Source organism: Dendrobates tinctorius, unplaced genomic scaffold, assembly GCF_039654945.1.
Source record: "Dendrobates tinctorius isolate UK_male_01 unplaced genomic scaffold, ASM3965494v1 ptg000145l, whole genome shotgun sequence".
Lineage (NCBI taxonomy): Eukaryota > Metazoa > Chordata > Amphibia > Anura > Dendrobatidae > Dendrobates > Dendrobates tinctorius.
The window spans coordinates 3,490,731-3,505,259 of NW_027361812.1; the positions used below are offsets into that span (position 1 = coordinate 3,490,731).

Genomic DNA, 14,529 nt, shown 5'->3' on the forward strand with positions numbered 1-14,529 from the left:
TCTCATATTTCCCTCTTGTAAAATAATAACACTTATATTCACCTTAGATGCCAGGGCCGTTCCAGAAATGTAAGGCACTGACTCTCCCTGGGATTGCGTGATATTGTTACATCACGTGATCCCTGTGGCCAACCAGCACTTGCTTCACATTCCCGTCTTACTGACGAATCAAAACATGGAAGGAAATGAGAGAGCATCCGCAGCTCACTCCTCCTGAATGTCAATTACTTCTGTAGGAAAGGAGAGTAAAGAGATCACTAACTGGCCATCGGGATGGTGTGACATAACAATGTGACTTGATGCCCCGGAGAGCTAGTGCTGACACTGTGGGGAAACATAGGGGTTCAAAACGGGTTGTTCAAGTAGTGGACTTTCTGGATCCCAATAGAACATCTATAGCATGTCTTCCAAACTATCATGTGAAATCAATACTACTTGTTTTCTCACATGGAGCAGACGGCAACCTAAGGCTATGTTCACACCTTCCGTTTTTTTCCAAAAGTCAAAAACTGTTCTCTTGGCAGTAAAGAAGCAATGTAAAAAGAGCAGGTTTTGCTGAGTGCCTCATTTTTTGCATCTTAGCCAAACATGCTCGGGTGTTATCCAAACCTCTGGGAGTGCTCGCATATTATGTTCGAGTCCCTGAGGCTGCATGGTTTGCGGTTGTTAGGGAATCCCCACATGTGTTGAGGCTCTCTAACAAACAGGCAATCCCCCCATGTGATGAACTGTCTAACAGCTGAAGTCATGCAGCCACAGGGACTCAAACATAATACACGAGCACACCAAGAGGCTCGGAAAACACCTGATCGTGCTTGGATAAGACGTTTTCTGAGCACGTTGGCTCATCACTAATAGCTAGTAATGGTCAAAAAATGCTATCACTATAGAACAGGATAGACATCAGGAAAGTTTTAGTAACATGTCTACATTGGTATACCAAGCCTACATTCGCTGGCATAACAACATTAGCTCTATCAACAAATCCAATCTGCCATGTAAAATGATTACAGTCATTTTCCTTTGTAATGTTTCCTTCTGGTCCATATTATGACTTATTTTTTGTATCTCTCAAACAAATGGCATCATTTCCAATGAACATGCTGTATAGTTTACAAAAGGACCTAACTGCAGTGACCACTGTCATGTCCGCCATGCCTGTCATGTCCGCCATGTCTGTCATGCCGCAAGATGCCTGGAGCAGTGTGCACGCGCGCCTTACCTCATGGCTGCACGCTGTTGCTGGATAACCATCCGTCTCTGTCTGGTTCTGCAATCCGCTGTATTCCTAGAACACCTAATCATGTGACTTCTTCTATGTTCCAGCCCTGCTCTGACTCTGCCATCCGCTGTATTCCTGGAAACCCCTGATCATGTGACCCTTTCTATGTTCCAGTCCTGCTCTGATTCTGCAATCCGCTGTATTCCTGGAAACCCCTGATCATGTGACCTCCTCTATGGTTCTAACCAGGCTGTTCTAGCGATGCTCTCTATTATCCTAGAGGATCTGAACCCAAAGTCCCTCCCTGGTCCTGACCCGGAAGTACTGGTGCTTTGGTGCTATATCAGACCGCCCCTCCCTATGGTCAGGGCCTGAGTATCGTGTTGCTTCCCTGCATGGTTGCTTGGCCTGCTGGGTCGCTCCTGTATTCTGTGCCCCTGCACTTTGCTCTGTCGTGCGTATCTGCACACGCTCTGTGCTTGTACTCCGTCTCTTGTCCCGTGCCTTGTCTTATGTTTGTCCGTTGTACTGTGTTCGTCCTTATCCTACTTGGACTTGTTGTCCTTCTGGTGTTCTCTGCCTTGCCCGTTTCTGCCATGTCTTGCCTTCGCTTTGCTCAGTCTGGTGTTCCCTCCTCTGTTCTTGCCTGTTCTCCCTTGCTCTGACCTATGGTGCCCTGTTGTGCCACCTGGCTCACGTACCATTCCTGCTCTCTGATCTATGGTGCTCTCTAGCACGTTCTCTGACTAGTCCCAAGGCTCTGCCTTGGCCCGGCTCTGGCCTTCGGCCTACGCTCCGCTGCTAGCTCTGTTCTCGCTCTGATCTGACTCCGTGTTTCTGCCTAAGTTTCCGCTCCGTGTTCCGTACCTGCCTAGCTCTGCCTTGCTTCTTGTCTTGCTTTGCTTTCTTGCTTCGTGTGCCCTTTGCATGCGCCTGGCCTTCCTAGCCTCGTGCTTGTGCCTCAGCCATGCCCGCCTGCTTGTGCCTCAGCTGTGCTCGTCGGTCAGTGACAGCTGTGTCGCCTGCTATGCCTCAGCCGGGTTCGCTGGAGTCTTGCCCGCCTGTTAGTGCTGCAGACCGATCAGCTAGCCAGTACCCCAGCCGTGCTCTCTGTGCTTCCTTGCACTTAACGCTGTTTATGCACTGTGCTCTACGTGCTCTCCATAGCACATGCAGGTCCTCGCCTGCCCCTTGGCATACCTCCCCGTGCTTCTGTAAAAGCACACGCAGGTTTTGCCATGGAACCTGTCATGCCCTCTTGCACGCACTAGCCCTATCCTTTACCCTGGCGTGCCCCTTGCACGCGCAGGTTCTTTCCTTAGTCTGAACCCTGGCGTGACTCTTGGCACGCACTCTGTCTCGGAACTTGACCCTGGCATGCCTCTCTGCGTGTGCAGGACTCTGCCTTGAACCTGACCCTGGCATGCCCCACGGCATGCGCAGGACTCTGCCTTGAACTCTGACCTTGGCGTGTCTCTATACACGCACCTTGTTTGTTTGTTGTACCTGTCCCTGGCGTGTCCCTCTACACACGCAGGCCTCCGTCCTTGAACTTGTCCCTGGCGTGCTCTCTACACGTGCAGGCCTCCATCCTTGAACCTGTCCCTGGCGTTCCCTTGCATGCGCAGGCCTCCGTCCTTGAATGAACCCTGGCGTGTCTCCAAACACGCACCCTGCCTTGAACCCTGGTATGCCTGCCGGATTCCCGAAACCTGCCGACCGCTGCCAGAGGTCCGGAACCAGATGACTGCGGCCTGATGTCCGGAGCTGATTTCCGCAGCCTGATGCCTGGATCCTGTCGGTCGTTATCAGTAGTCCGGAGTCTGATGCCATCGCACCCTGTCTTGGATCCTGGCGTGCACGCACCCTGTCTTGGACTCTGGCGTATCTCTCGGAGTGCACCTTGTCTTGGACTCTGGCGTGTCCTAGCACGCATCCCTCCTAGAAACTCTTGTGTGATCCCTAACACGTACCCTGCCCTGGATTCCGGTATGTTTTCTGCACGTGTTATGTCTGAACTTTTGGCGTGCCCTTGCATGCACCTTGCCGTGTTTCACCGATGGTGCCCTGCATCTGATTCTCTGTTTTTGCCTTGTATCTGATTAAAGTGTGTAACCACGTTTGCTGAAGAAATCCCGTGACTTCGCTTTATGTTTCGTATCCTGTTCGTCCTGTTGCCTGACACTCAATGGTGTCTCCCTGAGCCGGCCGTCTGGTCCAGCTGCCGTGGTGGCTCACGCCCTTGGTCTTGCCCCTGACACTCCCTGTACAGGAGGTGGGCTCTCACTAGGTTCGCTCGCCCTAGGTGGGTGCCATGGCCCAGAGGGTCCACTCTAAAAGGAAAAACGACTCAGCGTAGGCTGACGCTCGTCACAATCACAGAATGTTATTCCAATAGACGCTTGACTCGTAAGTCAGAAACAGTTAGGGAACGTGGATCCTAGTTATGGAAGAGGTTGGAAGCACATGTGCTTAAACTACTGGAATTAATGCAATCAGAAAAAAGGTGGTAAATGTGACACAAAGAAGGATAAGGCATAAGAAGGCTATTCCTATCGTAAAAGATAGTTAGAATTGGAAAGTGCTTGTAAATACAATCATCTTTCCAACTAACTCCTCATTAAAATGGTTGCACAGTTCAAATAATAATTACACTTGTATTTTTTTTATATCTTTTTGTAATTTTGTTTACAATTGTTTAGTTATGGTTATTAGCAGTGGCCAAACATGTGCAGTGCTTACAAGCTCTTTTCTATTGAGCTTGCAAGCACTGCACAGATGCTGGCCGGGATTGTTGGAGTGCACTGTTTGCTCTACATCTGTCACGGGGGCTTAGTTCAACTAAGGCTGAAATACCCGGGGCCCCTGTGGTGTCCCTTTTACTAGGGGAAACCCTGTCTGACCCTCAACCCAGGGTTTTTGCTGAAGGTGCAAATGCCTGAGCCTCCGACCTTTCCTTATCTCCTGCTCAGCCCTGCACTTAACCCTCCACCCTCCACCCAGTGAGGAGTCACACCACCAAAGCTCCCACACAAATAATGACAGACAGGGAGAACTTAAACTGCACTGCGCCGCACACACACAGGAATAAACAGTAATGTGAACAGGGCACAACTAAACAAAAATATGGGAAGGAGAAAGGATAACGACGGATCATACGACACCAGATATGAATCTCTCTCTCTGCAACACCTCCACTCCAGACCGGAACCACTTGGTATGAAAACACAAGCTATAATCGGCGACGCCCATATGCCAGTATGACTATTTAAAGACCGTGGGCGTGACTAACCTTCCAACCTGGTCTCCAGCAGGATTAACCCCCGAGAGCCTGAAGATCAAACCGGCGCCACTGAGGCTATAGTGGCTGGAGGTGGAACTACCTCTGCCTGCCGGATGCTGTGGTGTGAACAGCGTCCGACATGACAACATCCCTGCTAGTTTCAGTGCAACTGCTTTTCTCTGATTATGTGGAAGTTAAGATCGGAGAGCACTGGAGATCACAAATACTGCTAGTTTGGACTGTCATTAAGAGACTGGTGGGGGTGTGCACTCCTGAAAGGAAGGGTGAGACATGTCAAGGAGGAAAAAATAGCAGCAAAATTATCTTTTTTTTTTTATCGACTTGCCAGCTCATAGCTGCTGGGGAGCTCAGTAAGTAGATGTAAAACCCAACAATATTGCAAATTATGTAATATATGCTGTAGTGCAGCAGGGTTCTTGCAGTGTGACAGATAGGCAATGACCACAGGAAAGTTTAAAACAAAATGTCTTTAATGTCCAACGTAACTCACACATGGAAAACAAATGGTATCCTCCGGGTCGCAGCCGAGGCGTCAAGACAGTCCATATCTGAGACAGGTTGCCGAGGGCAACTGCGCCGCTGTGTCACGCTGAGGGTGTCAGGCCTTTTTTCTTCGCTTGGCTCTGTGTTGCTTCACACAAGCCGAATCTTGCAGAGCTACCTGCTCTGCAGTTTGCAGACCAAGACTGACACACTCAACCCTTTGCTGCAGGGTTTTTAAATGGAATCTGTGGCCGTGGCCACTTGTAAGACTTGGCCTGGAGGGAGCGAACCGCACCACTACCATCCTGTAGTTCGCTCCAAAAATAAAAGCCCATTCCAGGTTTTCTTAAATCTGCCTTGGGCAAATAGCTTGTCCAACACCAAACTTAGGCTGGTTTCACATTCGCGCTTTTTAAGCGCACGCACGGCCGGGGGTAGCTCCGCCCCCGAGCCGGCTCTCTGCCCGGCGTGCCCGCCCCTTCCTTGTAGCGCCGCCTCCTAGCGCACAGCGGCGCCTGCGATCGGCGCACCCTATCTTTAGCATAGGGTGCGCAGATCGTGCGCAGGCCGTGCGCTAGTTGCGCTTTGACCTGCGCTGCGCACTTTTGACGGTGCGCCGTGCGCGCCAAAATCCGAAAAGTTTGATTTTGGCGCGCACGGCGCACCGTCAAAAGTGCGCAGCGCAGGTCAAAGCGCAACTAGCGCACGGCCTGCGCACGATCTGCGCACCCTATGCTAAAGATAGGGTGCGCCGATCGCAGGCGCCGCTGTGCGCTAGGAGGCGGCGCTACAAGGAAGGGGCGGGCACGCCGGGCAGAGAGCCGGCTCGGGGGCGGAGCTACCCCCGGCCGTGCGTGCGCTTAAAAAGCGCGAATGTGAAACCAGCCTTACTTTTATTCTGCATTGCAACCACAGCTATGCCTGTGACTGCAATGCACTCCAGCGGTCTGAATATGCTTCTATGTGCATCTTGGGAGACACATAGCGACCCTCACATATAATACCTGTCACTGCCTCACACTTCCCAAAGGAAATGAGTAGAATGTTAAACTAAGAACCATGTTCAGTTATACTGTATATATTTCTGCCTAGCGGCATTAGATCAGTGTATGATTTTTGGAGGTGCAGTCCATTCTCTTTTTCAGCAGAATTTTTAATTGTTGATGTTGCACACAAATGCAAATCTTCGTCATAGCTTTCTAATGCGGCTGCTAGTGGGGGATAGTTCTGTTGTGATGGATAGATAAAATATTATTTAGAAATAGAGAAGCTGGTCTATTAGTACATCATGAAGCTATGAGTGGAAATTGGCTGCTGTGTAGAATGACTACTAATAACTGTGTATATTGCAGAAGATATACATAAAAAATAAAGCGAAATTAAACTGCTTGATACTTCTGGTAAACAGCAAACTAAAGCCTTTTATTCACACTTCATAAAAGCTGATTGATGGATGTAACCCATACACAACGACGAAGCATAAAGGGCTATAAGTGTTATTGGATGTAATTCATGAGTGTTTTGCTTTTTCAGTTACGCTTAAGACTAAAGCTAATTATTGTGGCTTTTTCATAGTTTTAAGAACCAGGAACAAACAGCAGAAAAAAAAAAATAAAGCAGCAGCTTATCTTCAAGATTTTAAGGTAAAAGTTCCAGAGTTTTTATCTTACAGCAGAACTTCATAGTCCATGTGGTGAGATAGACCCCAAACAACCACTATTAAATTGCAGGGAAAAATATCGGAAAGATATATATCTTTGTACTGTGTTAGCCAGTAGATAGAAAAATATTCAGAATTGAGAGTCCTCAGTGATTGATACCTTTTAATGGCTAAGGCCGGAGTCACACTAGCGATTAAATCGGACGAATGCAATGCGATAAAAAATCGCATTGCATTCGTCCCAATGTTATTCTATGGGGCAGCTCCCATCATCCGATTTTTTTTCTGAACGTTTCCTCGGACCTAGACAATCGCAGCTGCGATTGTCACCGATTTTCGGATCGGACTCACCAATGCAAGTCTATGGGGGCGATAAAAAAATCGGATTACAAACGGACCAGATATGTGAGTTGCGATAAAATCGCACCCAGTGTCCTTTACAAAAAGCCGACAATTCATTTAGCAATACAATAAAATCACACTGACAGGTTAAATAAAGAAACAAAAGAATAGATATTGACACATAGAATGCAATATATATATATATATATATATATATATATATATATATATAATTCATGCAGTTCTTCATAGCAGAATAGCCACTGTAACATTTGCCGGCTTCTGTAATTTCATTCCCATACCCGACATGAAATGACACATGGTTTACATATAAATTCAGTACAGTAATCCTCCGCCAGTCGCTCACCCTGGAGTAGAGAGCGTATTTTAGATTCTGCTAACGCCAGTCTGTCAGGATCGTCATAGATTAAACCCAGAGCAGAAAAAAAAAGGTCTACGGACTCAAATGCAGATGAATCAGAAGGTAGTGAAAACGCCCATGCTTGTGGGTCACCACCCAGCAAGGAAACTACCAAGCCCACACGCTGAGCCTCATTTCCTGAGGAGAGAGGACGCATGCGAAAATACAATTTGCAGGATTCACGAAATACAACGAACTTACAGCCATCACCAGAAAATCGTTCAGGGAGAGGTAACTTAGGTTCAGCTGCCCTGACTGCTGCCTCAGTTTGCACAGCAGGAACTGAGAGGCCTTGTTGCTGGACCGCCCCCCTCAGTTCAGTGACCTGTATGGACAGCGCCTCCAGCTGCTTGGTTATGGAGACTATAGGATCCATGGTAAATAATTCCTTTTTTTTTTTTTTGGGCCGACTATAATGTCATGGGAAGCCTAGGTAACTTTAAGCTGAAACCCCGGGGCCCCTGCGGTGTCCCTTAGACTAGGGGAAACCCTGTCTGTCCCTCAGCATCTTTTTGTAGTAAAGGTTGTAATTTCCATGCAGCTCCCCTTAGCACCTCCAGATTTGAATTGTAGGTGACCTCTAGAGGCACTCAGGTATTTTCTTCTTTAGCTTTGTAATGTAGCAGGTGATTCCTTGACATTCTGGTGGCTTTTGTAATTTGGTTTTCAATTGTTCTTGGATGGTAGCCCTGATTCAAAAAGGTTTTTCTGAGGCGACCAAGGTGTTTGTCTCTATCCATGGGGTTGGAACATATATGATTGTATCTGATGGCTTGACTTTAGACAGAGTTTTTATGTGTTTTGGATGGAAACTGTCCCATTTAAGGCTGGTTTCACACTTGCGTTTTTTTTTGCGGGATTTTAGCGCTAAAAAATGCATGCGATTTTTTTCCTATACTTTGCATGGGATGCGCTTATGTGCGCATACACATGCGTTTTTCCGCGCATTCGTTTTTTTTTGCGGTATGCAAAATGCATCCTGTTGCATTTTTTGAGCGTCCGACTTGCCTCAAAAAACGCATGCGCACGCAATGCGTTTTTTTACAGCAAGACACCCATTATAAGTCTATGGGTGCGCATATGTGCGCATTGGCATGCTTATGTATGCGTTTTTTTGCGCATGCGTTTTTTTTTTTACCATTAGTTGGACAATGGAATTTAGGGGTTTGGGTTAGAGTTAGGGTTAGTTAAGGGGGTTTAGGGTTAGGGTTAGCTAGGGTTTAGGGTTAGGGTTAGGGTCAGGGTTAGGGTTAGGGTCAGGGTTAGGGTTAGGGTCAGGGTTAGGGTCAGGGTTAGGGTTAGGGTCAGGGTCAGGGTTAGGGTTAGTAAAGTCATGGTTTGGGTTAGTGTGAGGAGCCACCTAATGTTGGAAAAAAACGCAAACGCGGTAAAAACGCACTAAAAACGCATACAAACGCATAAAAACGCTGCGTTTTTTTCATGCATGCTCATAAAAATGCTTGAAAAAAACGCAGCATTTGTATGCGTTTGTATGCGTTTTTTCTATGCCTTTTTTTTTTGCGCTAAAAACGCGCTTGAAAAAAAAGCAAGTGTGAAATTAGCCTAAGGTATGTTGGACAGTCGATTGGCTTCTGATACAGGGATGTCTCTATTTCGTTGTTCTTTAGCTTAATAATGGGAAAAATATCTTCATTCTACAACATGGAGCAGATCATAGTACATTCAGAAAAAAACAAAACTTATAGTTAAAGTGAGAGGAATGAGTATAGTATGGGTTTGTAATACTGTATGCAAGAAAAGACTCTCCTTCATAAATGGATTTTAGGTCTTTATTTAAAGATGCAGCACAAGGTGAAGTTTTAGGGCCACGATTCCTGAAACTTTGTCAAACGTGGATTGCTCTCAAGGCGGGAGGCAAGCAATGCTGTAAGGATGTAAATCAGTGTAGTTGTATCAGGCATGTGTTCTTTTGAAATATTAGTTATTAGCAACTCAAAAACATTTTTCTAAAGTTTTGAGTACCATTTAATTGTTTAACTTTCTATGGAACTGTGGATACTGTGTCCGGTGGCACAAGTGCCCGATCTTCATGCACAACTAAGATACTTTGCAGCTCTATATGCTCAGCTTCCAACACAGATCTCCGTTAAATTATAAAGCACATCAGGTCTCACATCAGAGTTATTCTCGTACCTTGCATACTGAGTGTAACACGTAACTGAAGAAGGTCACAACAGACCAAAACGTTTTTTTTTTTCGTGTGCTACAATAAATTTGTTTTTTCACGCATCTAAGTTCAATGCAACCTTTGCACCTCAAAAATATTTCTAGAATTCGACCTTTTCTTACTTTTGACTCCGCAAAAACTCTTACTGTTTCTCTTATTCATTCTCGTCTGGACTATTGTAACTCTCTTCTAATCGGTCTCCCTCTTACCAAACTCTCCCCTTTCCAATCTGTCTTGAATGCTGCAGCCAGGATCATATTCCTCACCAATCGTTACACTGATGCCTCTACCTTGTGCCAGTCATTACACTGGCTACCCATCCACTCCAGAATCCAGTACAAACTTATTACCCTCACCCACAAAACACTCCATGGCTCAGCACCACCTTATATCTCCGACTTCGTTTCAGTCTACCACCCTACCCGTGCCCTCCGTTCTGCTGATGACCTGAGGTTAGCATCCTCAAAAATCAGAACCTCACACACCCGTCTCCAAAACTATACACGTGCTGCGCCAATTCTTTGGAATTCACTTCCCAGGTCAATTCGATTAGTCCCCAATCCCTACAATTTTAAGCTTGACCTGAAAACGCATTTATTCAGACTGGCCTACCGCCTCAACACATTAACCTAACTATCTCTGTGTGGCACAGTCAAAAGTTTTACCATAACCAGGTTCCCCGCATCATGTTCCCACATACTTTATGCATCTATCAGCCCTCTGTGTCTGTACTGTTACACACTTAACATTATGACTGGTCCAAACAATCAGGGCAATTGTTACCACACACCTTTCGTGTCTACCTTTTTTCCTCATAGATTGTAAGCTTGTGAGCATGGCCCTCATTCCTCTTGGTATCTGTTATGATCTATGTGATTATTGTTATGCTGTAATGTCTATTGTCTGTACAAATCCCCTCTGAAATGTAAAGTGCTGCGGAATATGTCGGCGCTATAGAAATAAAATTTATTATTATTAATGCAACAACCAAGACCTGAGTGATAATACAGTTCGAGAAAGAAAGGAATCCCAAAGCCATGAAAGCATCTGACTGAACCAAAGCCACCATGTAAAAAAACAATGATACGTGCCTTTATGCATCACTTGGAGCATGGTGCCTTTTACTGTGGTTAGCCCTTCATGCCAGATTATCCCTTACAGTAAAAAAATGTTTTATCAGCTCCTAGTGTGTGCGCCATCCTTGCCTCGGACAGTGTGTTCTTCACTCAATCAGCTTCTTCCTCACCACCCTATACAGAGAGGAAGAGGTAAGCGATCGCTGTCAGGTGCCAACATCAATTATGCTCCCTTTTGTTTTCTCATCTACGGGTGAGGCACAGGATTGCCAACCGCTCAGAAAATTTGGGATCTTTAAGAAAAATAGGGCACTTTTTTATTTGTTCTTACATTTTTTTAAAGCATCTGCAATTTTTTTTCAAGCTGAAAAAACTTATATAGATTATTATGACTGTAATTATCATCACTTTACAGTATACAAAGAATGAGTTGTACCCCAGAGTTGGGTATTATTACCATCGTGTTTTATTGTGTTATTTATAATACTCAAGTTTTGCTCTGTTTTGGTAATGATGTGTATTATTACTATGTCTGTGTGTCACTAGGATTCGTCAATTATTACACCAGCTCAGGTAGTTAAATAGTTAAACTCACTGAGATGGTTATCTAGGACATTAGTTTGTTGGCTGGAGCTGGGTGTATCAGGGAATTATTTCTCCTTTCCAGTGGACCCTATAGTTATGAACTCACCTGAAGAAAACAAGCAGGATAGCCTAAGGACTAGCACAAGAGGGGTTGAAGGAATTCCCGGGCCTCCAGCAAATGGAAACTGTACGTCTGGAACTCAGGAGGAGTACTGTTCTGGAGTGTAGTCCCCCATAACGTGGATAGGAATACAGGCATCTTACAAAAAAATGAAGGTTATAGGGAGCAGGAATGTTGGGGTCCGCTGGGGAACATCATCCAGGTGGGATGGAGAAAAACTGCATTGTGGCAGCTTGGACAGTAGGATAGGCTCTGACTGAACTTGCTGTTTATTTCACCTCATATGTACCGTTTCCTGTATCTGCTACCGTGTGCTTGTCTTTGGAACTTTGGTCATCTGAAACATGTAATGCCATCAATGGCTATGTACATTTTGTGCCATTGTCTAAGTAAAGTTTCACCTGGTTTACTGTTAGGACCACCTGCTGACTCTCCTGACTCCCTCCACCATGGTGAACACCACCAAACTCCATGAAGGTGAGGGGACAGTATTACATATGTGTTAACCCAAATTGTCCCTTCACAGAAGAAGAGGACTAGAAATCTAGCGCCACCTATAGGAAGTAGAAATCCTAGAAGTCAATGTCAAACCTTTAACGAGCCTTACTACATGACATAGGATAAAAGCCAAAACCAGAATCTCAATTTGCAGACATTGTGTTAACCCAGTGGACCCACAGAAAAAGTAAAAAGTCAAGTTGGCAAGCATGGTGAGGCACTGCTATGTGGACGCCTGGTATAGTGGCATTTACAGCCTGCACAATGATATGGAGGCATTTGAGGCTTGCCCTGCTGTGCAGGGACTTTGAGCCACTCAGAAAGGGATGCTTTGTTTGCCTTTGTCATGGGGCTGTGCTTATTCTAGCCGCACGCCTTGGAGAAGTCCTGTTAACATAACATTTTCTTTGCTCGTAGTCATCCTCCTAATCACTCGTGGACTGTGTAATTGCAGTACAACATGATGACATGAATATATTTCCCTGTGATTGTATTTCAGCTGGAAAGACCAATATTCCAATAAATCAGGATGTGAATGAGGGTGTTTGTGCACCTTGATTAATTGGAATTATTTTTGACTGAGAGAAGAGCCATTTGGGTGATCCGAAATCCGAGCAAAAGACTTAGATTTGATATGTGCAGTTCCTGTTCTCATTTATCCTCCAGGGAGCATTGTAAGTACAAAAAATGCCACCCTTGCATAAAAAGCTATATTATTCATTCTAATAACCTGTGAGTTGGGGGAAGGGGTACAGAGCTCTGGTGGGAAGACATATTTTACCAGCTAGGATCCGAATGGCTTGCTGGGGGCGATAGGTCTTAAAACTGTTATCATGATCAGCGACTTGAAGTTTTGCAGCCAAAAGTTATGAAATATAGATATTAAATGATTCTATTTTTTTATCCATTTAGCACTTCTTTGTCTGACAGGGCAGCAATTCATTTACAACCCCAGAGTTTTTGCACGCAACTTCTCATCTTAAAAATGGTTGACATTTTCAATAACGCAGTGTTCAACCCCATACACTCTCTGTCTTGAATATTTTTTAATTAAATCTCAGTGAGATTAAATCTGCTAGTCTTCTGCTCTCTAGAGTCGTGTAGCAAATCTCTATCTCTGTGGGGAAGGGGTTAATGGACTGAATCCCAAGGCCTGAGACTGGAGAACCAAATTAAATATACTTGCCCCCCTCCTTTCCTTCTCAGTTACATGCTTTAAAACAGCCTTAGTCAGCACTAGGAAAAAATAAACGTAGACGAGGCTGATACACACACACAAACATTTCCCAGAGGACTCAGTACATTTATATATGCTGAGCTATGGTAGTCCAAGCTTTTTATTCCTTTTGATTCGTGGTCTCCCTTATGGAAGAATTTTAGAATTAATGAATTACAATTAAAACTTTAGAAGAAAATCTGGGAAACAGCTGACTAATGTGGTCAATGGTGGGAACGTAGAGAATTAAGACATCGATACCTTGCAGCAAAAGGGCTTTGTGTCTCGTTATTCCTATGGTACATCAGGATCAATAGACATGTATTAATCTTTTGCCGATTCTCTAGAATTCCCTGAAACTTTGACCATTCGCTTGTGTTATTAGCGCAGTAACATTAGACCCACGTTGAAACTAAAGGGACAAAACCCCATCCATCATCCATCAATGTAAAGAATTTAACATAGATTTTTGCAATGTATGGTTGGCCAGGACTTCACAATTGATGACCTATTTGTGGGGTAGGTCATCACTATGAGATGGGTGGGGTGCCAGCTAAAATCTGCACTGGTAGCAGCCCGCATATAAGCAATTTGCAAGGCAGAACATGGCAGCCACATAAATTGCTTAGGCCTCTTTCACACATCAGGTTTTCACCGTCAGGTGCGATCCGGCTCTTTTGACAAAAACCGGATCCGGCGAAATGCAATGCCAGATCCGGTTTCCCCCCCATTGACTTGCATTAGCGCCGGATGGCCATGCGTTTCGTCCGGTTTTCGCCGGATCCGGCAATGTGTCGCAATCCAGCATCTGGAAAAAACGGCTACTGTAACGTTTTTTGTCTCCGGCGAAAAAGCCGGACCCGCCGGATCCGGCGCGTCTGGCTTTTTCACACAATGAAAGTCTATGAGCGCCGCAATGTGCCTGATCCGGCAAAAGCCGGATCCAGTGGCCGGATCCAGTTTTTTGGGTCTGAGCATGCTCAGTAGCTCTGCCCACAGCACACATATATAAAACCATGACAGTGGGACCCTCAGCCACACCCAACATGCCACCCAAGACAGGAACCAGGCGCAGGAGAAGGCACGAGAGAACTTCACCACCACCAGCACCACCACCCCAAATGGAGCAAAGCGACCATGCAGAACAACCGGAGGGGAGTCCACCAGCAGATGACAGATGGTAATTATCAAATCCCCCATTCCTCAAAACTAGGGCCATGGAATATCAAGATATTCATTGGCCCTTTGTTTCTCTTTATTCAACAGCCGCCAAAGAGATGCAGCAGCAGCAGCAGCACTGGCAGCAGCAGCAGCACCACCCACAGGCATGGAGTCTGGCCAGCAGGAGGACACCACATCTTCTTCTGGGAGCCCTCCCTCGCATCGTCAGCGTTTGAGGGTAAGTTTTTATTT

At 45.7% G+C, this 14,529-nt stretch overlaps 1 protein-coding gene across 2 annotated transcripts in view; it reads right to left on the bottom strand.

Annotated features, from left to right (window-relative positions):
- The window catches only part of ASIC1 (acid sensing ion channel subunit 1), a 523,004-nt gene that overhangs the window by 171,990 nt on the left and 336,485 nt on the right, over positions 1 to 14,529 (bottom strand). Inside the window, exon 1 of one of the 2 annotated variants that reach the window (XM_073546132.1) lies at positions 7,634 to 7,785. The exons of the other annotated variant lie outside the window; for it this stretch is intronic. Within the exon in view, the coding sequence (XP_073402233.1) occupies positions 7,634 to 7,639 (6 nt within the window). The 5' untranslated portion in view covers positions 7,640 to 7,785. Of the gene's footprint in view, positions 1 to 7,633; positions 7,786 to 14,529 lie in introns of those variants that run through there. 2 annotated transcript variants of the gene reach the window in all.